General features: G+C 36.1%; 2 protein-coding genes and 1 long non-coding RNA gene across 5 annotated transcripts in view; 2 read left to right on the forward strand and 1 right to left on the reverse strand.

The window, feature by feature from the left end:
- The window catches only part of LOC127423544 (serine/threonine-protein phosphatase PP1-gamma catalytic subunit A), a 34016-nt gene extending 22919 nt beyond the window's left edge, over nt 1-11097 (forward strand). Inside the window, exons 5-7 of the mRNA XM_051667960.1 lie at nt 1326-1549; nt 9731-9865; nt 9961-11097. Coding sequence (XP_051523920.1) covers nt 1326-1549; nt 9731-9865; nt 9961-10050 — 449 coding nt within the window. The 3' untranslated portion in view covers nt 10051-11097. The remainder of the gene's footprint in view (nt 1-1325; nt 1550-9730; nt 9866-9960) is intronic.
- Nucleotides 1-13162, forward strand: part of LOC127423824 (uncharacterized) — a 73722-nt gene extending 60560 nt beyond the window's left edge. Inside the window, exon 2 of the long non-coding RNA XR_007894383.1 lies at nt 11831-13162. This is a non-coding gene — a long non-coding RNA (uncharacterized LOC127423824). The remainder of the gene's footprint in view (nt 1-11830) is intronic.
- Nucleotides 12305-25786, reverse strand: part of LOC127423252 (colorectal mutant cancer protein) — a 171985-nt gene continuing 158503 nt past the window's right edge. For all 3 annotated transcript variants that reach the window (XM_051667409.1, XM_051667425.1, XM_051667417.1), the window contains 3 exons: nt 23587-23678; nt 20069-20191; nt 12305-18476 (listed from right to left, as the gene is read on the reverse strand). In XM_051667409.1, the coding sequence (XP_051523369.1) occupies nt 18296-18476; nt 20069-20191; nt 23587-23678 (396 nt within the window). In that variant the 3' untranslated portion in view covers nt 12305-18295. The remainder of the gene's footprint in view (nt 18477-20068; nt 20192-23586; nt 23679-25786) is intronic.

A 25786-nucleotide genomic window follows, 5' to 3' on the forward strand; every position in this document is an offset into this window, starting at 1 on the left:
AAGTTTTAATTATGGAACAGCATCAAATTAAATGCATACATTTTAACTATACAAGTAATAAAATGTATGCACAAATTTGTTATGAAATTATCAGATGATTTAATTGATCAAATAATGAGAATTTTAATTGGGTAACAGCATCAAACCACATGCATTTTCACTATATATAAATAATAAAATATATGTAAATAATAATTAATGTAAAATGAATCAGATTATGTGATTTACGTAATGAGAATTTTAATTGTATGCATTAATTTTCACTATATATATATATATATATATATATATATAAATAATAAATATATGTAAATAATAAAATTCATGTAAAAAAATAAATCAGATGATATATTATGTAATGAGAATTTTAATTATATGCATTAATTTTCACTATATATAAATAATAAATATATGTAAATAATAAAATTCATGTAAAATTAATCAGATGGTATATGATTATGTAATGAGAATTTTAATTATATGCATTAATTTTCACTATATGTAAATAATAAAATTCATGTAAAATTAATCAGATGATATATGATTATGTAATGAGAATTTTAATTATATGCATTAATTTTCACTATATATAAATAATAAATATATGTAAATAATAAAATTCATGTAAAATTAATCAGATGATATATGATTATGTAATGAGAATTTTAATTTAATGCATTAATTTTCACTATATATAAATAATAAAATATAAGTAGTAAAAAAGTAATAAAACTATCAAGACGATAAAATTGATCACAATTACTTTTTTAATTAGATCAAACCTAAATGCATATTTTAACTATATATAAATACAATTATGTAAAAATGTATTAATTATTCTGTTTTAATTTATAAATATCTATTTGCGGATATAATCTCATAATGAGTGTTTTAAATAAGTAACAGCATCGAACCTAAGCACAAGCATTTTCACCATATATAATTAAAAATAATTGTTTATAATAATTAAACTATCAGATGACTTAATTGTTAACATAACGAGAATTCTAATTAGGTGACATGCCTAATTTGCATGCGTTTTTTTTTACTGTTCATAATGTGTGTAAATTAATAGACAGCATATCAATATGTTGATTCAAACAAATTGTTGTACAGTAAATGGTCAAACTTTATAGTGATGATAGTGATAATATATTTAAATAATTCATTTAGCAGTCACTTTGAGCTACTGAACTACTATCACACTACTGAAATGTAAAGTTAGTAGACTTGCTACTTAAGTTAGTTTTAATGACAGAAAATACTTCTAGTAGCAGCAGTCTTTATTATATTTCTGTTCCATCCTGCTTGCTGCTGTTCCTCAGGCTTGTCTCCAGATCTCCAGACCATGGAGCAGATCAGAAGAATCATGAGACCCACAGATGTTCCTGATCAGGGTCTCCTGTGTGACCTGCTGTGGTCTGATCCAGACAAGGATGTTCTAGGCTGGGGAGAGAATGACCGAGGAGTGTCCTTCACTTTTGGGGCTGAAGTAGTGGCCAAGTTCCTGCACAAACACGACCTGGATCTCATCTGCAGGGCCCATCAAGTGAGTCTCCTCAGAGGCCTTCTCAGCACTAATTCTTATTTAATTTGCAGCTTATTCTGGTGAAGAACCGCCCACTTAGACAGGAGGAGACAGTATGACTGACATGCAAAGCGTCCACAGTTTTTGTTTTTATTTGCTGTTTATGGGCTTGTAAATCTGTAATAGTTGATACCACAATAATAGAACAGTGTTGGAAAAACTTGAAATCTTGAGTAACAGTCACATGAAATCCTCTTTGACAACTGAACTTCAAAATGTCAAATCTTTGTGAAACCTGCACAAAAATAACAAGACGCTGCGCAATGAATGAAACAGAACGCAGGTGTCTCGAGAGCCATTTTAAAAGTTTAAGTTCTTTTTAATTTTAAAAGGTGTCTAAAAAATGTGGTGGTCCAGCGCTGACAAAACAGTGAGACGGGACGCAACAATCAAGCGCACCCGTCCAGTGTGTGTTAACATAGAAAAACTATTTAAAAACAGCACAGATGCATGCAAAAACATGTCCAGTGTGAACATCCCCTAACTCATCTTTTTGAACGTATCTGAGTAAGAGCTTGCGCGCAAAATATTGTATAGGAAATAAATGAAGCATATATATAGATATACTCGTGCGAACCCGCATCCACATGCATGGACATTGAATTTTGGCTTTGCTATGCGCAACACGTAATTTAATTTAAACTGACTGGTCTCAGGTCAGGAGACCCTGTGCTGTCAGTAAAGGGTTACATTTTCGACGCACGGTGATCAAACAACATGGTGCTGATCACAGCGGAGTTTGTCTTTGGGAGAGACACCAACAAAACTACATCTGGTAAGAAACCTAATTACGTTTTTACATTGAAACCTGTTTGAGTCAAAAGATTAGAGTCTCTAGTTTCATCTGATATGCCATTTTTTTAATTTGAGCGATTTATCGTGAAACGGCACGCTGTTAAACACAATGACCACGTATGTGGACTGTATGCTCAGGTTCAGTTAAAATATCCTACATTCACTGTGCATCACATTGAGAATAAATTATTCATGCAAAAGCTGTAAAATGTGTCTTTCAGAGGCTTTATATGGAGTTAGGATGAAAATAAGGTGCATTTCACACTGTTCTGAGACCAGTGCAGACAGACAGCACACTGGAGGTTAAGTCATTCACTAAATAGGGAGCAAGGGAGCATCCTATAGCTCTCTATGCAGTTAAGTGCATTCACTCCTAAAATCTGATCAAAAGTTCAGTTTCAGGCTGCAGATGATGTTTGGATCACTCAACATGTTTGACAGACATGTGACAATGATAATCAGTACATAGATTCAGAATTTATAATGTATCATTTTATTTTAACATGGTTGACAGTGATTGGATGATGCTGGACATTACTTTGAATCTGAATTAATTATGATAATTTCTGAAGTAATGTCTGTAACATCAAAACATGAATAATCGACACTCCTGGAAACATAAACAATTTGATGAAAAAAATCTGACTTTCTATAACTTAGTGTTATTTAATATTTCACAACTTAGTCCCGCTGTCCACATATGAGGACATACATTTTTAGGAAAATTATTTGCTCTAGTTTAGCATGTTTATTGAGTGCTACTAATTATAAATCAGAAAGGGGAATGGAAATGCACACAGCAGTCACACTCGGGTCTCAGGAGGATATATATATATATATACACTATATTGCCAAAAGTATTCGCTCACCCATCCAAATAATTGAATTCAGGTGTTCCAATCACTTTCATGGCCACAGGTGTATAAAATGAAGCACCTAGGCATGCAGACTGCTTCTACAAACATTTGTGAAAGAATGGGTCGCTCTCAGGAGCTCAGTGAATTCCAGCGTGGTACTGTGATAGGATGCCACCTGTGCAACAAGTCCAGTCGTGAAATTTCCTCGCTACTAAATATTCCACAGTCAACTGTCAGTGGTATTATAACAAAGTGGAAGCGATTGGGAATGACAGCAACTCAGCCACGTAAAATGACAGAGCGGGGTCAGCGGATGCTGAGGCGCATAGTGCGCAGAGGTCGCCAACTTTCTGCAGAGTCAATCGCTACAGACCTCCAAAGTTCATGTGGCCTTCAGATTAGCTCAAGAACAGTGCGTAGAGAGCTTCATGGAATGGGTTTCCATGGCTGAGCAGCTGCATCCAAGCCATACATCACCAAGTGCAATGCAAAGCGTTGGATGCAGTGGTGTAAAGCACGCCGCCACTGGACTCTAGAGCAGTGGAGACGTGTTCTCTGGAGTGACGAATCATGCTTCTCTATCTGGCAATCTGATGGACGAGTCTGGGTTTGGCGGTTGCCAGGAGAACGGTACTTGTCTGACTGCATTGTGCCAACTGTGAAGTTTGGTGGAGGGGGATTATGGTGTGGGGTTGTTTTTCAGGAGCTGGGCTTGGCCCCTTAGATCCAGTGAAAGGAACTCTGAATGCTTCAGCATACCAAGAGATTTTGGACAATTCCATGCTCCCAACTTTGTGGGAACAGTTTGGGGATGGTCCCTTCCTGTTCCAACATGACTGCGCACCAGTGCACAAAGCAAGGTCCATAAAGACATGGATGAGCGAGTTTGGTGTGGAAGAACTTGACTGGCCTGCACAGAGTCCTGACCTCAACCCGATAGAGCACCTTTGGGATGAATTAGAGCGAAGACAGCGAGCCAGGCCTTCTCGTCCAACATCAGTGTCTGACCTCACAAATGCGCTTCTGGAAGAATGGTCAAAAATTCCCATAAACACACTCCTAAACCTTGTGGAAAGCCTTCCCAGAAGAGTTGAAGCTGTTATAGCTGCAAAGGGTGGGCCGACGTCATATTAAACCCTATGGATTAAGAATGGGATGTCACTTAAGTTCATATGCGTCTAAAGGCAGATGAGCGAATACTTTTGGCAATATAGTGTATATGTGTATAAAAAAAGATATAAAAAGTTGCTCCGAGTGTTGATTGAGACTCTCAATAGCAAGTACTAGAGATCCTCACACTGCACTTTCTTCTCATCGATTTCACATTTACCTGCTCTGAAACATCATGTGAAAACACATGAAATGTGGTCATTTTACACTTCAGTCAAACAGTCTCTTTCTGTCTAAAAGGGGTGTTTTTTGGCCAGAATAAGCTGCAACATGGAGCAGACTTGATGCCAGTGAAGTCTGGCTGTCCCAGTTTGTCAGTCTCACGTTACATGAATGTCCAGTTATTGGAAAGGTGAAACTGTTCCTGATAAACAGCAGTCATGCTGGGACATAGGTATATGAATCTGCAATATTAAAATTAAATGTTTGACATTGTTTCAGTTACACAGGGCTTTCTGTATTTTAAGAGCAGATAGATGTGCCATCAGTCTCTCCTGTTGCATGCATGAGGTTAAAGTAATTCACTAGAGTGCACTTTAAAAATACTTCAGACATGTATTATGTAAGGTTAGTGTTTAATGTTTTATTTTATCTCATGGTAACAGTTTATATCACTGTATAATTATTGATAAGTTATCAGTTATGTTAATTTTGATTATTATTTTCTTTTAATTGGAACTTGATGGACACAAATCAAAAGATTATTCAGAACAAATGAATGATAATTCTGACATCAGTGTAAAAACCAGCTTCAAAAGCTTTAAAACAAGACTCAAAAGCATCAATCAGATATTACAAAACATGTAGTTCTGACTCAGATTCAGATCAGATGAGCCACATTCAAAGCTGTTGAAAAGCAGCAATATATACACAACTGTCACTTGCAGATAAATTAATAATAATGAACATTTGGCAAATTGTGACTTTGCAACTGTAAACAACAACTACGCTTTACGCTGCTCCTAACAAACTCTCCTTAACAACAAAATGTTCCGCATTTTATCTTGTTTGGGACACGGTATGAAAGTCCCATGACACATTTCTACTATTGCACGGTCATACAAATCTTTATATTATTACAGGTTTTAAATGAGGCAAGTGCACTTTGAGTTGCATTGCTTCTGACGTCAAAATCTCAAACTTTGTACTTGATTAATATATTGTGAGTACCTTAGTGTATTCTGTAAACTTGATAAGGGTACAGTAGTAGAAGATACTGATATCGTGTCAATCATAGACTTGACAAGTAATAATGACTCACTTTTATCTGCACAAAGGCCGTCAGGATCATGCTGAAGTTGAATGTTTTTGTCCTTCTAGATGGCATGTTTGTGTCAGCATCATAATAAAGAGGGACAGCTAGTGAGAATGAATCAGGGCTTTTACTGGGTCAGAAACATGCTCAATTTCTATTAGTATTTTTTATTTTTTTTTAGTTTGTCGAAAATGTATACAGAGTTTAGTATGAAGGTAAATTAGTGCCTAAAAGATTTGCATGTGTAGAGTAAGATTTGTGAAAGTGTAAATCAAATTGCAGGAGTAAAAAACAAAAAACAAATTGCATATGCACATAAGTTTATAATGGTGTAAATCAAGTTGGAAGCGTAAGAATAAAGTTTTTTTATATTTTAAGTCTAATTAATGTGCTGTGAATCTGTAACTTCATATTAACCAAGTAAATTTGATCTGTATTCTTCTGACTTCCCTTTTGTCGTGCTAACACTTTTGGCACTATTTTTTTTGCCTAAATACTGCCCAAAACATTACAAATCAGCGATATGCAAGCACAGAAAAGGTGTCTTTCTTGATTTTTCTCCCCTTTTCTCCCCAATTTGGAATGCCCAATTCCCAATGCGCTCTAAGTCCTCGTGGTGGTGTAGTGACTCGCCTCATTCCGGGTGGCGAAGGACGAATCTCAGCTGACTCTGCGTCTGAGACCGTCAATCCTCGCATCTTATCACGTGACTTGTTGAGCGCGTTACCGCGGAGACGTAGCACGTGTGGAGGCTTCATGCTATTCTCCGCAGCATCCACGCACAACTCACCACGTGCCCCACCGAGAGCGAGAACCACATTATAGCGACCACGAGGAGGTTACCTCATGTGACTCTACCCTCCCTAGCAACCAGACCAATTTGGTTGCTTAGGAGACCTAGCTGGAGTCACTAAGCACGCCCTGGATTCGAACTCATGACTCCAGGGGTGGTAGTAAGCGTCTTTACTCACTGAGCTACCCAGGCCCCCCCAGAAAGGGTGTTTGGAACAGTAGAATGGATTGACTACGTAGAATCGGTCTGTTTATTAAGTTATTTCTTTCAAAAACAAGGCAAACACAAGGCGACATGGAAAAACGAGGGCCAAGTGATTATAATTTTAAAGAAAACTTTAAAAAAAAAAATGTTAATGCTATAGATTATGAATTATAAATTGAGACTCTCAGCCTAAGAAACTGCTGGAGAATCACAAAAAACTTGAGCCAAAAATTAATTTATTTTTTCTTATTTTTCTGATTTGACATGATATATCTCAGGGTGTAAGTAAGGTGGGTCAGAAAAACTGCTTTTGTTTTGTTCCCAGTCATGTCAACTGTAACTGAGAAAAGTTTGTGTTGATACAACAAAGCAATCAAAAGTTATAGCATTACATAAATAATTTATCATGGTGTCCAAAAACAAATAAAACATAATTACACATGCGAATACAACGACTAAAGGTATGCTCTCTCTCTAAAGCATGCAGGCATGAGTAACGAGATCTCATTCAGTTTCATTCTGTGTCATTTGAGTCATCATTGAGTCTGTGTCATGTACTTGGTTCCATCTCCTGGTGTTCATATGTTATTAGAGGGAATGATCCTCTCTGCCCATATTTGGATGACTTCCACCTCTGGTTGCAGTGATCCGATCCCTATTATGATTAGTTTAGCGTTCCATGACGCTGGACAACGTACTACATCATTTCCGATGATGTCATCTGATCCAGGAAAGCCAACGTGTTTCTTAGCCAGATAGCACATTATGCTTTGTGTGGATTATCTAATGATCTATGCATCCGATTACATTTATTATAAAGATAATCGCCACCTCTAAGTAATGGTGTGTGATATTTTAAACGCATCATGAGCAACACCTGTTCATATGAAACATTTATGTCAAAGACATATACTTAGCTATTACTCGCTATATTTTTGTCTGCGAGTAAAACAAATAGGCTGGTTGTATTCTACTTTTTGAGAGCTTTCCAGCAACATATACCGATCAGCCACAGCATTAAAACCACCTGCCTAATATTGTGTTGGTCCCCCTCATGCTGCCAAAACAGCGCCAACCCGCATCTCAGAATAGCATTCTGAGATTATATTCTTCTCACCACAATTGTACAGAGTGGTTATCTGAGTTACCGTAGACTTTGTCAGTTCAAACCAATCTGGCCATTCTCTGTTGACCTCTCTCATCAACAAGGTGTTTCCATCCACATGTTTTTTGTTTTTGGAACCATTCTGAGTAAATTCTAGAGACTGTTGTGTGTAAAAATCCCAGAAATACTCAAACCAGCCCGTCTGGCACCAACAATCATCCATGCGATTATCTAATCAGCCAATCGTTTGACAGCAGTGCATAAAATCATGCAGATACGGGTCAGGAGCTTCAGTTAATGTTCACATCAACCATCAGAATGGGGAAAATTGTGATCTCAGTTATTTGGATCGTGGCATGATCTGGCACCAACAATTTTGGGGAAATTATACATTAGCCTATATTTCAAGTTTCAGCTGCTGTGAAATAAAATATTGGCTGGTGCCTAAATGACACACCTTTAAGAGCCATCAGAAGCCTACGTCAACCAGTCCGTTTGGCAGTGAACAGAACCAGCGCACAAGCGGTAACAGTACATGCCAAGAAGGTGCAGCCATCACCTCAGGACTACAGGGCAAATAATGTCAGGTTAATGAAGAATACGTTTAAAACATGATTGCGTTAAATAACTTTGTATCAAAAAGAGCAATTTTTTCACCATCAGTCAGTTGCATGAGAGTGCACACTTTTGCTCTCTCACTGATATATGCAGTGGGGGGGGGGAAGAGTGCACGCACTCTCATGCAAATATGACTGATGGTGAGAAAATGGCACTGAAGCCATATATATATATATGAGGATGGTTAAAAGGAAAATGTACACGCTAGGTTTAAGTTGCTGTCTGTCTTGTTTTTTTGTTTTTTTTCATTATATGTCAAATGACTGACAGTATTTGGAATTATGCGTCAATGTTTTTAAAAAATTTTAAATTACAGAAATATTTTCATACATAACCTTGTACTCTCTCGAACCCCCATTTGGGAAACCCTGGCATACATCATTAGATAATCCACATGAAGCACAATGTTACATATGGCCACCAGAAGATGGCGCCAAATACATGACACAGACTCAATGATGACTCAAATGACACAGAATGAAACTCATTCTGTGAAATCTCATTACTAAAATCATGTCTGCATGCTATGCAAACCTTTAGTCATTGTTGTTTTTGCATGTGTAATTAGTTCTTATGTACAGTTATTATGTTTTATTTGTTTGGAGAGGCTTTTGGACACAATTATTAGGATAAATTATTTTGATAATGCTATAACTTTTGATTGCTTTGTCGTATCAACACAAAATTAGTCTCAGATAGAGTTGACATGATTGGGAACAAAACAAAAGCAGTTTTTCTGAGCCACCTTATTTACACCCAGAGATATATAATGGCAGTCAGAAAGTTTTCCTCCTTGTTTTTTTTTTTTTTTTTTTTTTGTCGAGTTATAAGCCTTTGATTTTGGGTATGCCATTAAAACAGAAAATCTTTAAAAACACCTTCAGAATTTAAAGGGTTAAAACAATACCTATTTTGTGTTGGCCAAGAGTGTAGTTATTAATATTTTGACAATTGTTTTTTTATTTTTTGGTTTAACCCTTTAAGCCTATCTGAGCTTAATAAAAAATAATAAAATAATAATTTATTGAATTATACAAGGCATATTTGCTACATGGGAACAATAAATAGAATAGAGTTACATTTAAATGGGCTCTTCATTTAGTTTGGACACACTTCCCATTTAAGCCCCGCCCACATCTGGTTATATCCGAATACAGATAATTTTGCCACTGCAACAGATACAGATGCAGAGAATGGATTCGCTACCCACCCCTGCTAATTAAGATATTTTATATATTGAAGATTATCTGTCAAAATGATGGAACGCATTCAGAATTATTTGTTAAATTTTTAGTTTACACAACCTTTGTTGATTATATAATTGCAATGTGATCTGTTCCTGTAGGTGGTGGAAGACGGTTATGAGTTCTTCGCTAAGAGACAGCTGGTGACTCTCTTCTCAGCTCCAAACTACTGCGGAGAGTTTGACAACGCTGGAGCCATGATGAGCGTAGACGAGACACTCATGTGCTCTTTTCAGGTACACTGACAAATCTTTACCTCTATCAGCACGTGTTGTGTGTCTTTCTATCATTAATTTTGACGTATCATCAAATATCTTCTGTTGCTCTACAGATTTTGAAACCAGCTGAGAAGAAGAAACCAAACTCCAGTCGTCCGGTGACTCCACCCAGGAACATGGTCACCAAACAGGCCAAGAAATGAGTCGGCCGGTGTGACCCGTCTGGACTTGTATCACACAGTCTCCATGTGTCACAGTGTTGGAGTCGTGCTACTCTCCGGCTTTGCGTCTTTATTATGTTTGTTTTTTATTTTTCTTCTGTTTACCGTCCTTTTCCACTGCGACCCGTGGAGCGACCACTCGTATATTAGAAGGCATTTTCGTTCGATTTAAATGTTTTCGGTTGCTCTTGAAGACGAAAATGGCTTTTATAATCTTAAATACTTCAGGACGACATATCTGTTTCACACAAGCTCCGCCCACCGTAATCGCAACACGTCGCCTCGTTAATAAATAAAGGGAGTAGCTCGATCTCTGGAGTTTTAAATTGATACTTCAACACGTTTAAAATGATTCGTGCTCGTTAAGACCACTGTAAAAAATCTAATGTTTTCACTTTAGTATGAAGCAAATAACAGCGCTCGAAAATGAGTCCATTTTTATGTTTTCAACTTTAGCACCTAGTGCTTTTCTGCATTTTTGTCTTGTGAACTTGCCATGAAATTTGATATTAAGTCCAGTTGCGTTCAATTTTAAAATATTTTATGATTGTTTTTTTTGTTTTTTGTTTTTATTTTAATTCGTTAAGATCTTCGGACAGGATACAGTGTCCGAAGGAGTGTTTAGGTTTTTTTTTTTTTTTTAAACAAAATGCCTTGTTTTCTTATTCCGTACGTTTCATGGTAAATGATTGTTTTTGCATCACATTATGGGCATGTTGATTTGATCTCAAACGGATGTTTTTTTGTTGTTGCATGCATCAAATATAGGACACAAAGCCTTGGCTTCATCTCGGGGCATGTGTTAGTCAGCATGTCTTCAGAATAATGTAGCTCCTCATCAGGTATATCACATCAGGAAAATGTTTTACTTACAAATTTCTACAGTATTTCATATGAATTCTATGTTTAACCCAAACCCACTGTAAATATAAAGGAAATGTTTGGTTCAGTCTTGGCAATAATTCACAGTTTTCCACACTATAAATAATTGTTATACTTGCAAAATAAATTGAAGGGAGAAGAGGGTGACACCATTGCATTGTTTTTATTCCAGTAGGAAAGACGTTTTTTTTATTTTACTCATAATTGTTCTTTTAACGAAAATGTCTTCAACCCTAAAACAGGCAATGTGCACCACAAGGGGGTATGAGAGAGTTTCTCACCCAATCTTCTTATCATTTATCATAGTTGGGTCTGTTTTGAGTATGTGGGTCACATGACTTGCTTCATATTTTCTGTTATCGTTAAGTCATACTGACCTAAAACCAACATGTCCGCCCATGGTGCGGACCAAACGTCCATAGACATTCAGTCTAATTTTCAGTTCATGCACAACCCTTGTTGTTTCATTAAATATCTCAGTCTCTGAGTGGACGAGAAGCTCAATCTAGATCCTGAGGTCCTCCCCTTTCTGATGATATTTATCACATTTTATCATCAATAGTCGAAAACATATATTTCTGATGATTTGTTTTGTCTAAGATATAACATTGGATTATTCACACAAGCAAGCTCACAGACAAGTAAATAATGGCAAGGTAAGGTAAAAGCAGATATCAAGTTTTTGACTATTTGGGGCTTACAGCAGCAGTTATCGGAGCATAAATGAGACATTTGTATTTGATGACTTACAGAAAATAAATTTAACTTTGTGATTCTTTTGGAAATCTTTCGAACTGTCATATTACAGCAACAAAATTAACTATACAGTCACATTCCTGAGAATGAGAGCTTTCATTTGATATATGACTTGCCCATTTAGGTGCTATGTGAAGGACTTTAATTTTTATATAAATATTTCTACCCCATTACCTCTAGGGGGCGCTAATTTGCGACGCGAATGATTTGAGGCCTTAAAGTAAAATAAATGCAGAAGTGATGTTTATCTCTGAAAAGTTCAGATTTTAAGCTTTCAAATGATACCTCATATGCCTGACTTATGTATATGTAAACGTAAACTTTTTTCGCGATATAGCGCTGGCGGGTCAATAGAGTTTAAGGGATAAAGCTTTAAATAATAATAAAAGTCTACTGAAATATACATCTGAAACACATGCAATGACTTTTTCACCGCTCATGAGTTTGCATCCCGGAATTATTTTTTTTCATATATTTCATCAACATTGAGCACCTTTTTCGTCTCGTGGACAAAATAAAAAAAACTTCGTCAATGAACATTTTTGTAAATAATTTCGTTGATGAGATTAACACGGACTTGCAATGAACAGGCCACATATGTGATTTGTTACTTTAGTTCTTTATTATATAAACAAATACATTCTGTATCAATAAAAATAAAACAAAAAAATGACAAAAATCTTTGTAAAAAAAAAAAAGATCTGTGCAAATTAAGTACATTTCACAAACCCCTTTATAGTTTCTCCAGCTCAACAGATATATGCATATCAAAGTGGGCAAGCATCTTGTAGTCTTGTCTTTGTTTTTTTAAACCGCTGCTTCTAACCATTCCCAATCTGTGAGTGTGAAGAAACTACGTCCTTTTATTCACTGATGCACAGAGAAAATGATCTGAAAACCATCAAAGAGACTCGACATCCAACTCTTGCAAGAACTCACAGACTCATATGAGTAATGTATTACTGTAATACTTGTTCACATTTATCTGCCTCTTCCTATTTATACTTAAAACCATCTGAAACAGAAAACAGCCCTAATGAGAGAGCGTATTTGAATTCTGAAAAATGTTTCTATTGCCTTGAATATTTCCCCATGAATTAAAGACGTCAAGCATCTAAATCAGTCTCTTTTTATTACTGATAATTATTGATGAAAATTGCTTATTATGGAAGCCCTGAACCGCACTGTGAAAAAAATCTTGGTGCCTTTCTAAACCTATGTCCTAATTTTTTTTCTTCTGTGTTTGCAAATTATTCTTGTACGAGACTATACATCATCAGATCAAGTACCACAGCTGTCATGTCACCTTATAAGATTTCATTATTACTGATTGTGGCACCTGGTGGCCGAGGTTGGTACTGCATGCTAATTGTTAGCTAGCAAGCAAAAAAAAATTCTCATGTGTTGCCTCTTTTTAGACAAAAAAATAATAATTTGTAGATGGAGAAAGAAGTTTAGACAGTGGCTCAGGAAGGCACTTCTTTCGGCTGCTCCCGTTAGGGGTCATCACAGCGGACCATCCGTGAACCGCATATTTGTCTTGGCACAGGTTTTACGCCGGATGCCCTTCCTGATGCAACCCCCAGTGGCAGGGGGACTCTCACTCACACCTACTGGGGAAATTTTACCTGCATGTTTTTGGACTTGTGGGGGAAACTGTAGCACCTGGAGGAAACCCACGCGAACGCGGGAGAACATGCAAACTCCACACAGAAAGGCCCAGTTGAGCTGGGACTCGCTGTGAGGCGACAGTGCCAACCACTGAGCCACCGTGCCACCCTTGGGCTCAAGAAAGCACTAAGACATCTAAAAAAAAAAAAACGTGCAGCTCAGGGTCTCCGTACATATACATAATCGCCATTGATGAAAGGGCAGTTCACAAAACCAATCGTTCCTTTGCTAAGCTCCGCCCCTCTTGGTGGTTGTTTGAATGTCACAATTAGTAACATGATCAGAAAGTCATAAAACTGAATAGATATTATTCTTATGTGGTTTGGAATGAAGTGTAACGTTGAAAGATGTGATTAAAAACTGAGGTGTCTGTGAATCAGAAAATACCAAAAGCAACAGTTGGCAAGCTGGGATTGGTTGGTAATGATTTCAAGGTGGGGCTTAGCAAAGGGTAAATTACCTAAACACTTAAAACTGCTGTAGGCCGAGCTCCAAACCGCTACAGACCCCCTAACTGGGTGTAGAAGTGACACCCCCTTAAAGAGTTGGCCCAACCCCTTTTTAGAGTAACCACACCCCTTCTGGCATTACTCCACCCCTGTTTGGAGATCTCTGCGCTGCAGCAATACCTACTTGAAAACTGTTTTGGACAAACAAGAGTGTCAACAGCATTTTGCATCTTGTAATTTGCTGAGTGCTGAATAAAACTGAAGCCACTGAGCTTTCGTGGATATTTTGCAGTAAAAATAAAAGTCTGTAAGAAGGCATTGTGGTGATGCAGTCCACACCAGACTGGAAAAGTGCTTTTTTTTTGTAATTCAGGATGAAGTTGTGTTATTCAAATGTGTGTGCATTGCTGATGATGAAAATCAAACTTGTTTAAACAGATAGTTGTTTTTTTGCATACAATGAAATGTTACATTTGCTGATATTAACGTTACATTCCTCTGCATGCAAACAAACACAACTGCTACATGATCACTCGCACCGAAGTTACTTTTGATGCTCGACTTTGAGAAAATTTCCATCTTTTGAAAGATTCATTTTAAACTTGTTTGTGAGAAAGTCTCTCTTAAAGCTGAAGTACGTAATTTCTGCGACACTGAATGGAATTGCAAAAATAATGTTTTCAAAACAGCTTTCCGAATACTCCCTCTGCCTACTGTTGTTCCATCAGAAGTTGAGTAACATTGTTGGGGCGGGTCTAAGTGGGTCACTCGAAACAAACACAGGACTTTTTACAGTGACACAGTGTTTACAGTATTATAACAGTTACATACTTCAGCTTTAAGATGGCTGGAACTGGAGATTGTTAAAGCTGAAATCAGTGATAATGTAAACAATGATTGCCGAACATTAATACATGCCCTTTTCCCAACCTAATTCTGTGACATTGGCAAAATATTGTTCAAATATTTTTTGCCCCATTGTATTCACACACTGGTTGTGATTTATGTAAATTAATACTATAATCTGAAAGCTAAAGGAATTTCAAAAGGAATGAATAAAACCTGTAAAATCAGTGAATCCCACAAAACCTGTCAAAAACATGTTATATTCCCTTATTATTAAATTAATAATAAAAAATAATACTAACAATAATAATAAAAAAAGCTGTTATATTTACCGTCCCCCCCCAAAAAAAAAAAATTATATAAATTAATACAAACCAAAAACACAACTGGTCATATTTCACCCCAAAAAAAATAAAAAATCCAAAAAAAAAAATTAAAATTTTTTTTTTGATTTTTTTTTGTATTGGGACATTTTCATGACAATTAACCACATAAGTAGGCTATTCCCCATACAGAAATCTGAAATATGGCCATATATGAACATATATACTGTCTGTGTATATATATATATATATATACAGTATATATGAGCATACATGTACGTATTCAAATTCCAATATGAAAAAATGTGAACAAATATTTCATATGTGTGTTTTGCATATATAGCCATATATCAGATTTCTGTATGATTTTTGTTGTATCACCTTCATGCTTAAAATGTGTCCAGACGAAATGATTCTCTGTATTACATTAATGTAATATAATATCACAATGCAAAAAAAAATCTTAACGGTGCACTCAGTAATATTTGTATAATAATGAAGTGGGGTGAATAGATTTGTTATGAAGAATGTTGAAAGAGGGAAAAATGCTCCTTTGCCACCTTTTATCAAAACAACCTTCTGTTATTATTTCTTTTCACATACATTATATTGCTCCATCAATATTCAATAAAAAAAAATGCATTATTTTTCCAATCTTGATGCACATTTTCCTTAATTGTCCCTTACTATTACTATTTATTTGTTTACAAATTAGCACAAAAAATACTGAGTGCACCTTTAAATGGTCCTAACATTCTTCATTATGCAAAAAATCTTTTTTACTCTTTTTATTTTGAGGTGTAATCATTTTTTCATGAGGTTCACTCTATTAATATCTGGAAGTCTGTACTGCTGTGCTTTAACTTGAATGCATCACATTTGTCTGGTTATTTCATGTATGTGGAGTTCATGTGCTTTGACAACCAGTAATCACGTGTGGTGTGAAATAATGTTTTCTGCAGGTTGGTGGCTGGTGTGAAACTCTTTACATATTAATATCAGACAGACTTGGCAGAAAATATGAGTGATTTTATAAGTTCAGCAAATGATGATTTAGTTTGTTTACATGCATGAAGTTCACGTTAGCGTGTGGTTTTGCTCCACATAAATATGATACTGAATGACAGTATTTCTCTAGGAAAACTGATGTGAGTCGAGGGAAACCTGTAAAGATTTGACTCTTTTACAAATATAATTTATCTCCTTTGGTGACAAACTGTAGAATAATATGAACCATCAAAGGAAATCAATACTTCTTCACAGCGAGGTATTGGCCGATATTGCCAAGAGAAGTAACTGATGGAAATGGCCTCTGTCTTTAAGAAATAGTTCACCTAAAAATGAAATTCTGTCATTATTGTATCACCCTCATGTCGTTCCAAACCTGTATGATTGACTTTCTTAGGTGGAAAATAAAACATATTTCAATGACATCAAACCTGGTGCAACACATCTTCAAAAGGCATTTTTGAATATACGCGAATTAAACTTGAGATTTGTGACATTATTTAACGACCACCTAAATTTGGGTGTGATCGTAACACAAAAGTTAGCGTATGACCTCAGAAGACTTGGAATATATGCACGAGTAGAGGTCTGCTATTCCTTCCATCTGAGCAATTCAAGCTTGTAGTACCACCTGTTTTCGGCAGGGGGCAGTACGTTTAATATTATTTTATTATATATATATATATATATATTCGATTAAAAGTTTTAATTGATTGACAGCCCTAGTTAAAATATACTTGGGCTGTTAATTGATTAAAAATTTTAATCGAATTAATTACATAATCACATAAATATGTGCTGAGAAAGCCCCTTAATAGTTCAATATATAATGATTAAATAATTATAAATAAAATAGATATATAAAAAAAAACCAATAATAATACAGATAATTAAAATGCATTACATTATTTTGGAACACAAGTGAAGCATTAAAAAAGTGATTTTAGAATGCAATATATTGTTTATTTCTATATTATTGAACATTAGTCTATCATTGGCGTACACTTCACAGCAACTGAATTCGTCAATCAGTCCAAAAACACATCTTGAGATCGCTGCGTTCAGATTTGTGCTCCATCAAGCTGTGTTTGAACACAAGACGTGTTGTCTGCTGTCTGTAAATGTGGTTTGTTCTCTGTATAAGCTGCTCGTTGCCTATACAGCGAGTTTCACTTACTGCCCCCTGCCGAAAACAGGTGGTACTACAAGCTTGAATCGCTCAGATGGAAGAAATATTCCTTATTACGGTCCAGGAGACATGATTAATTGCATTAATATTTTGAACGTGTTATTCTTTATATAATTAATCACACTGAATTAATGCGTTAAATCGACAGCCCTAATTTTAACTTGTTTCAAGCACATGCTCTTACTCAGAGAAATGCAAATAGATGCGTTAGGGGCTGTTCACACCAAACGTGTTTTTCAGCACTGTTTTTCGATCTAAATACGTGCTGGACGGACGTCTTTGACCGCTGCGCGCCGTCTTGCGCAGGGCCATAAAAAATTGTATGCACTGTCATGTTAAAAAAAAAAACACATCTGGAGACACCTGCACTCTGTTTCATTTGTTGCGCCTTTTTTTATTTAGAGCAAGTGTCACAAATAATCCACCTCTATCCACTTTATGGAGCTTTTTTGGTCATTTTTGCCTCTTTCATTGTAAGGAAAACAGCGGCGTGAACATTCTGCTGAACATCTCCCTTTGCGTACCACAGAAGAAAGAAATTCATACAGGTTTTGGAACAACATGAGGGTGAGTAAAAGATGACAGAATGTTCATTGTTAATTGAGTATTCCACATAAATCTTTTTTGTTTTAAAACACTGAAGGATCGACTGGACTCATGTCCAGATTTCACTCGATTGCTCGGAGAACGTTTGGAAGAATTTGCAGCGGAATACTGTAATATAGTAACAAATATTACACTTTACAAAAAAAATTTCATAAAGTCCATCTCTTTATAAATGCTTTCATCAGGATTTCTTACTCTGATGCATGATTGACAGCTGTCACGTCACACTGACTTATAAGAGACGTCTAGTCCATCCAGCGTCCGTCACGTGTGTCCTGAAAGATTGTCGTATTTCACAGAAACGCTGTCCTGCACTGCTGCTATTGGCTATTGCTGATATTGTGGAGGCCTCTCATTGGCTGTGCTCTCCAGATATCAGCCAATCGTCTTTGGGCGAGGCGTTTCGTGAGTGATGATCGCTGATGTCCTGCAGTGCAGACTAACTAAATGTGTTTGTGTTTAAAGACCTGCAGCTCAGCTGTGTGTGTGTGTGTGTATCATAGTGACGTCTCATTGGTGTGCGGTCGTGACATCTCCTCCTCCAGTAAAGCGATGCGTTGTTTTAGCATTCGCACCTGCGTTTCGTGACGCTCCACCATCGCCATCATCTGAGACTCCAGCTTCTTCAGTTTATTCTGATGCTTCTTCTTCGCTTTCTCGTACGCCGCCACCAGATTACTGTAAACACACACACAAGTGACACTTCACGTTTATATTCAATTGTGCAATATGAGGGCTGCGTAAAAATATTGATTTTCCAATTAATCTTCATTTGAACAATCCCGGTGTTGATTCTTAAAATCCCAAGATCAATCTTTTACTTTAAAGTTTACTTCAGTTTCAGTGTTTATTATATCTGTCAAATAAACAGCATTTGAACTGCACTGTTTGGGCCATTTTTAAAATTAAGAAGTTTAATTAATACAAGTTAGAAGTTTGTGAATCAGACCTTTTCATTAACAAAATTTCTATGACTCTTCCAGTTGTGTGTGATTAGTGATTATTTAAAAAAAAATACTTGCATTGATGTTAGACTCAAAAAGAGTGATTTTTAGCTAAAGAAATATCTATTTGGCTGAAAAGAAAATATTTACAGTGTTTATTTTACAAATAAATATTTCAGTGTGGAAGCCCTGAACCACATTGTAAAAAAAAAATTCACTAGGTGGAAAAAAAATTTTTAGGTGTCAAGAGCCTATGTCCTACAAAACATTTTTTTCTTGAAAAAAGTTCTCATTAAAAAAATAAAAAAAAATCCAGAAAAAAAAAAAAAAAAAAAAAAAAGGGGTTTAGAGAGAGAGAAAAAATGTGTATAGGACATGCTCAGGAAGGTACTAAGAAACCTAAAAAAAAAAAAAAAAAAAAAAAAAAAAAAAGAAAATTAAAAGTGGATTTTTTTTTTCACAGTGCGTGCAGGGCTTCCGTATTTTAGTGCAGAGCGCAAGTAGAAAAAGTTATATTGTCTACAGAAATTCCCATGAATTTTAAGATTTTATTTCTGTGACAATTAAAAAATATCCCTGATATTTTCAGGTTTTCCATTAGCGTTGGAACCCTGGGTTTGAGTTCTGAAAATAGTGGTGAGAATATTTTATGCAAATTAATCTTTGAAGTGAGGAAATCTCACATTTTAAACATCAGTGTTTACAAAGAGTTTAGTCTATAACTACAAGTCATGGTATCTTTATTTATTTCCTTTAGTGAGCAAAACGGTCGAACAACATTGTGTAAAAGGTGGACTACAAGTGTGTCATGTTCTCTTTGATGTTAAGGAACAGTTCACCCCCAAAAATGTGTGAATAAAACCTGTGTGCAAACGTTTGCGCACAGAAATCATGAATAATTTAGCATTTTACACCTTTTCTAAATTTATGCTACAATTTAGAACCAACTCAAACCACAAACTCCATGGAGTGATTAAAGATGAAATGTATATTGATCCTTCAATGTCTTACTTATTGCAGAGTTTCAGCTTGATTTGGGATCAGTTTTGCATTAAAGTTGAGTGTATTATTTGATTAATAAATCAATTGTCATCAGGTCTCTTTCTCCAGTAGGGGTCAGACTTGATGCATGCAATCCTTCCTACAGTTTATTGAGCCAAACATCAAAACACTATTTTATTTCTGTTAAACAACGTCATACCTGAATGTACCAAGATTACTTCACTCTAACATACTTTTTAACAAATTGCAAACAGTTGACATAATTTTGATGGTGCATGTTTCATCATGACAATGTGGTGTGAGTCAGGTGTGTGTGTTTAGTACCTGTTTGCTCGTTTAAGGTCATTAACGAACTCTGCCGACTGCTGATGTCTGACCTCACTGCTCTTAGTGAGTCTTTCTAACGCAGCGACCAGCTCCTGAACACGACCCTTCAACTTCTTCTCTCTGTAACACACACACACACACACACAAACATATATTATATAAGTTGCACAGTATTATTAGCTCAATATAAATACAATGTAAGTAAATAGAAACAAATGGGAAAAAATGCCTGTGTGTGTGTGTTTCAAGGCAAATTTGACCCATACAAACCCACACCCATCCACAAACATGCATTCACACACACAAACATGCATTCACACACACAAACATCCATACATGGCTACTGCACATACATATATTCTAATGTAAATTACTGTAGATACAATTTAGGCTAGTTATTGATGATAAAACAGTTGTTGGGGAGAAAATGTGCAAATTGTGACTGTTTAACCCTTTCAGCTCTGAATGTGTTTTTAAAGATTTCCTGTTTCAGTGGCATTCCCAAAATTTAAGGATCATAACTCAAGAAAAAAACAAAAACAAGGAGGGCCAAGTGTTTTGTATCATTAAGAAATCTTTTCAAAACTTTTTAATGATATAGATTATGATAAAAAAGACTCTCAGCCTAAGAAACTGCTGAAAAAAATCAAACAAAAACAAAAAATAGCCAAAAATTTCCTTTTTTTCTTATTTGACATTATATATCTCTGGGTGTAAATAAGGTGGCTACAAATCTGCTTTTGTTTTGTTCCCAATCATGTCAACTGAATCTGAGAAAAATATTGTGTTGATATGACAAAGCAATCAAAAGTTATAACATTACAAAATTAATTTATAATAGTGTCCAAAAAACATCTCCAAACAAATAAAACATAATAATTGTACATAAGAACTAATTACACATGCAAACACAACAATGACTAAAGGTTTGCATAGCATGCAGACATGATTTTAGTAATGAGATTTCACAGAATGAGTTTCATTCTGTGTCATTTGAGTCATCATTGAGTCTGTGTCATGTATTTGGCGCCATCTCCTGGTGGCCATATGTAACATTGTGCTTCATGTGGATTATCTAATGATCTATGTATCTGATTATCTTGTGTGTGTCGTTTGAAAGATAATCACCTCCTCTAATTAATGCTATGTGGTATTTTATGTTCCGTTTATTTTTCGTGCAGTATAAGCAAAAACGCAGCATATAAGCAACACCAACATAATTGTCAGAGACATATACTTAGCTATTGATTGGCCGATATATTGCCGAGGCCGATAAATCGGCTGATAATCAGATTTTTTTTTTTTTTACATTTTTATCCCCTTTTCTCCCAGTTTGGAATGCCCAATTCCCACTACTTACTAGGTCCTCGTGGTGGTGTGGTTACTCACCTCAGTCCGGGTGGCGGAGGACAAGTCTCAGTTGCCTCAGCTTTTGAGACCATCAATCCACGCATCTTATCACGTGGCTCGCTGTGCATGACGCCGCGGAGACTCACAACATGTGGAGGCTCATGCTACTCTCCACGATCCACACACAATTTAGCACGCGCCCCATTGAGAGCGAGAACCACTAATCGCGACCACGAGGAGGTTACCCTATGTGACTACCCTCCCTAGCAACCGGGCCAATTTTTGTTGGTTAGGAGACCTGGCTGGAGTCACTCAGCACACTCTGGATTCGAACTCGCAACTCCAGGGTTGGTAGTCAGCGTCAATACTCGCTGAGCTACCCAGGCCCCCAATATTCTGACTTTTTTTAATTATTAGCATCAGCGGATACATTTTCCCATTTGACCGATTTGTTTCTTGAGGGCGCTGAAAATCACCTGCTTGCATGTGAAGTGACTAAAACATGTAAACGAACAGTCACGGTTTGTTTTGTTGTTACGTGCCATCGTGTTACTACAATAATAGACCGGTGTGCAACACAGTGTCATTTAAACGGTCCGCATACAGAGCCGCAGCAGACGAGTTTGAGCTCATAATGTTAAAGTACTCGTCTGTTTCATTCTCCCTCTCTCTCCTCAACAGTTCCCTGTAACATTTAACTGTCTTGTCTAATGATAAAAATGCAAATATCAATAAAACTAATATCATATACCGTCTGCAAATATGCACAAATCTTGTTTAAACAGATGTAATAAACCAACCTCACAAAACTTGAGCAGATACAGTGTCCTGTGGAGCTCTCATTTACTAAAGCATGTATTCTAACAGTCTCTCCTCAACAGTTCCCTCTCATTTTTCTAATGATAAAAGGCAAATATCAATAAAACTAATATCATATACCATCTGCAAATATCTCATTTAAACAGCGTTTTCCTGTCGAGCGCTCATCTAATATCTTCCTCTGAAGCGCGTATTCCATCTGCCAGAATAAAAACTTCAGGATCAGGATCAAAAATTCCTCTGATACACAAATCATGATGGTCAGTCCGTGACAGTCCAAGCAGGCAATCTAGGCCGTTTAAACTATCAGGAGATTGAGGCTTGTGCTGGATCCGCACGAGCGCATGAGTGCAACTTCAAGGTAAAAGCGTTTCACGTGTGCTATAAGTAAATGTCTTATTCAATATGCACTGTATGTGCAATTGGTTTGAGTAAATGCGATTGCTAACGTGGACATGCCATATATGGTTGCTGGACTACTGTGTGTACTGGTATTTCCTTCTTTCTAATATATTAATAATTTCTTCATGTGTAAATAAATTACTAAAATTTGATGACTAAACAGAAATCAGAAGAAACTGCTATCTACCATTTAAAATACAATATAATTTTTTAGATTTATTTTGTAAGTGTATGTTTTGTGTGAAATTGAGTAAATATAGTGCTAAATAAGAGTGTATTCATTTTTTAGCAATTTTATGTTTATGTTATTTACTATATTAAATCGTGTGATATATCGGCATTGTATCGGCCTATCAGCCACCCTGCTCTCTGGATATCAGCATCGGCCATTAAAAAACCCATATTATATCAAACTATTCTTAGTTATTACTCACTATATTTTTGTCTGTGAGTAAAACAAATAGGCTGGTTGTATTTTACTCTTTGAGAGCTTTCCAACAACATATGACACATGACTATTTGATCAGTTTGATGTTTTTACTGATTGCAATAATACGTACAGTGTAATATTTTATTTTATAAATTATCGAAATGAAACACTTCTGATTTGTCTGCAAATTTCAAAGCACTTGTTCAGTTTTGGTCATAATGTCTACATGTATTGGAAAGTAGAGCTTCTAAGCTTTAAACGATACCTATTTTGTGTTGGTCAAGACTGTAGTTATTAATATTTTGACAACTGTATTTATTTCTCGCGGACCCAAACTTAAAGGGTTCATGAGTCGGGTCAATTTGACCCGCTAAGTGCAATAGTGTTACTTGATTGCCAAGACTAAGAAAGGGTTAAACTTCTTATGAAGTGGAGGTTAAACGTTTTAAATAAAAGCATCTATTAAATTAACACTTTAAATGTTTTTAAAATATTCAGAAATGTCATGTGTCACCTCCTGAGGGCGCTGGTGAGTTCAGCCGCGAGGTCGCTGTCACTCAAGCTCCTTAGATCAGACAGACTGATCGCCGGAGAGTCACTGGAGTCCTACAGAAAAACAGAGGGGATCAACAAAACATCAATCAACCAGATCTTATGCATTCATGTATCCATAGGAATCTATTTGTCTAAATAACTCAAAATGACATGTACAGTCAACATGAACTATTTTTACTTCTGAAATGTTACATACACCGATCAGCCACAACATTAAAACAACCTGCCTAATATTGTGTAGGTCCCCCTCGTCTCATTCTGAGATGATATTCTTCTCAGCACAATTGTACAGAGTGGTTATCTGAGTTACAGTAGACTTTGTCAGTTCAAACCAGTCTGGTCATTCTCTGTTGACCTCTCTCATCAACAAGGCGTAGGGGACCTACACAATATTAGGCAGGTGGTTTTGCTGTTGTGGCTGATCGGTGTATTTCCCAATGAAACAGGATATTCAACAAGAACAAATGTAGACTTGATTTTATCCATTAAGAATTGACTGGATGGCGAAAAGGGGACGAGCAAATTAAAACACTGATGAATTATGCTCAATAAGTCCAGGAACGTGTCTTATTGTAAGAAAGTAAATAAAGTCCATTCTGATTTCATGGGGTCATATCATGGAAAACAGGATCTTTCTTTTTCTTTTGAAGCTGGATGACTATGTACTGTAAATATACCCTGAAGTTCAGAATCCTTGTGGTTATGACATCACAACTTTGAGCTCATTAACATACGACCACCCACATTTACATATCAACACCTATTAGACATTGTCTTAAAGGGACAGTAGCAAACCAGCCTGTTTAATTGTAAGAACCATGAAAACAATATAGTAAATAAATAAAAATCATTGTTTTAATGAATTAAATCTTTACTAACGTAATAAATGGACTTCAAGGGAAAAATAAAATACTATAAAAGTGTACAATGATGATCGCCTGATGAAATTTGACATACTTAAATGTGCTGTAAGTGATTTTAGCATTCTGAATTAGCCGTTGAATTAGCCACGCCCCATCATTCCAAAACCACGCCCCCAAATATAAGTTTGAGACCAACTCCGAGCAGCATTGTTTGTTCCTGTCAAATTCCATGAAAAAAATCACTTACAGCACCTTTAAAGACATCACTGTGTCATCTTTAAACACAAATGTGATGAGAGAATTTGTGCTCATCATTACAGGTAGATCCACCAGGGGGCGTCTCTCTCTCTCTCTCTCTCTCTCTCTCCACACACACACACACACACACACACACACACACACACGCACATGCACACGCACACGCACACATGCACACGCACACACACACACACTATATTTAATTTCAAGTACAAAACAAGCATGAGTCATTTAATCAACTGCACAGATGTCACAAGACATGCGACATGGTTTTCCATCTTACCAGAGTAAAAACACACGGAACATCCATGATGATTTAATCTGAACAGTGGGAATGGATGTATCAGTATGGAAATATGATTTCCCTTCCACACAAACACTCTGTGACAAAGGGTTTTGGGAATGAGAGGTGACACTGAGTTATGACCTCCCATCCTGTGATGAGATGAACGGCAGAGAGATAGACAGATACAATCACACAGACGCTTTAGAGTTCAACGGTAAAGAGACCAGACGATGAATTAAACGAGAAGCTTTCAGAAGGTGTGTGTGTGTGTGTGTGTGTGTGTGTGTGTGTAAATGCCAATCAATCATGTTAAATTATAGGACTGGGATATTTTTCAGGCATTTTACAATATAATATATACTGTTTATCTAGATGCTCGTTTGCTCTGAAAAGGTTTAAAAGAATATTCCGGGTTCAATACAAGTTAAGATCAATTGACAGCATTTGTGGCATCATGATGATAAAAAAAAAATAAAAAAAAAAATACAATAAACAAAATAAAAATAATTTAGACTCCCTTGATTATTTAGAAAAAAAATATATATATATATATTTTTAATGGCATCAAAAGTTGTAATGTATATATTTTTCCACAGATGCGGTTAGTAAGTGATTTAATCACAGTAAAATCATGTTAACACACATATTGTTTATGTCTTGTGTTTATACTTTTAAAACAGTATTTTAATGTTTACAGATTGACCCCATTGACTTCCATTGTAAGTGTCTTACTAACACACATTTGTGCTTTT

This window comes from Myxocyprinus asiaticus, chromosome 3 (genome assembly GCF_019703515.2).
Source record: "Myxocyprinus asiaticus isolate MX2 ecotype Aquarium Trade chromosome 3, UBuf_Myxa_2, whole genome shotgun sequence".
NCBI classification, from domain to species: Eukaryota; Metazoa; Chordata; class Actinopteri; order Cypriniformes; family Catostomidae; genus Myxocyprinus; species Myxocyprinus asiaticus.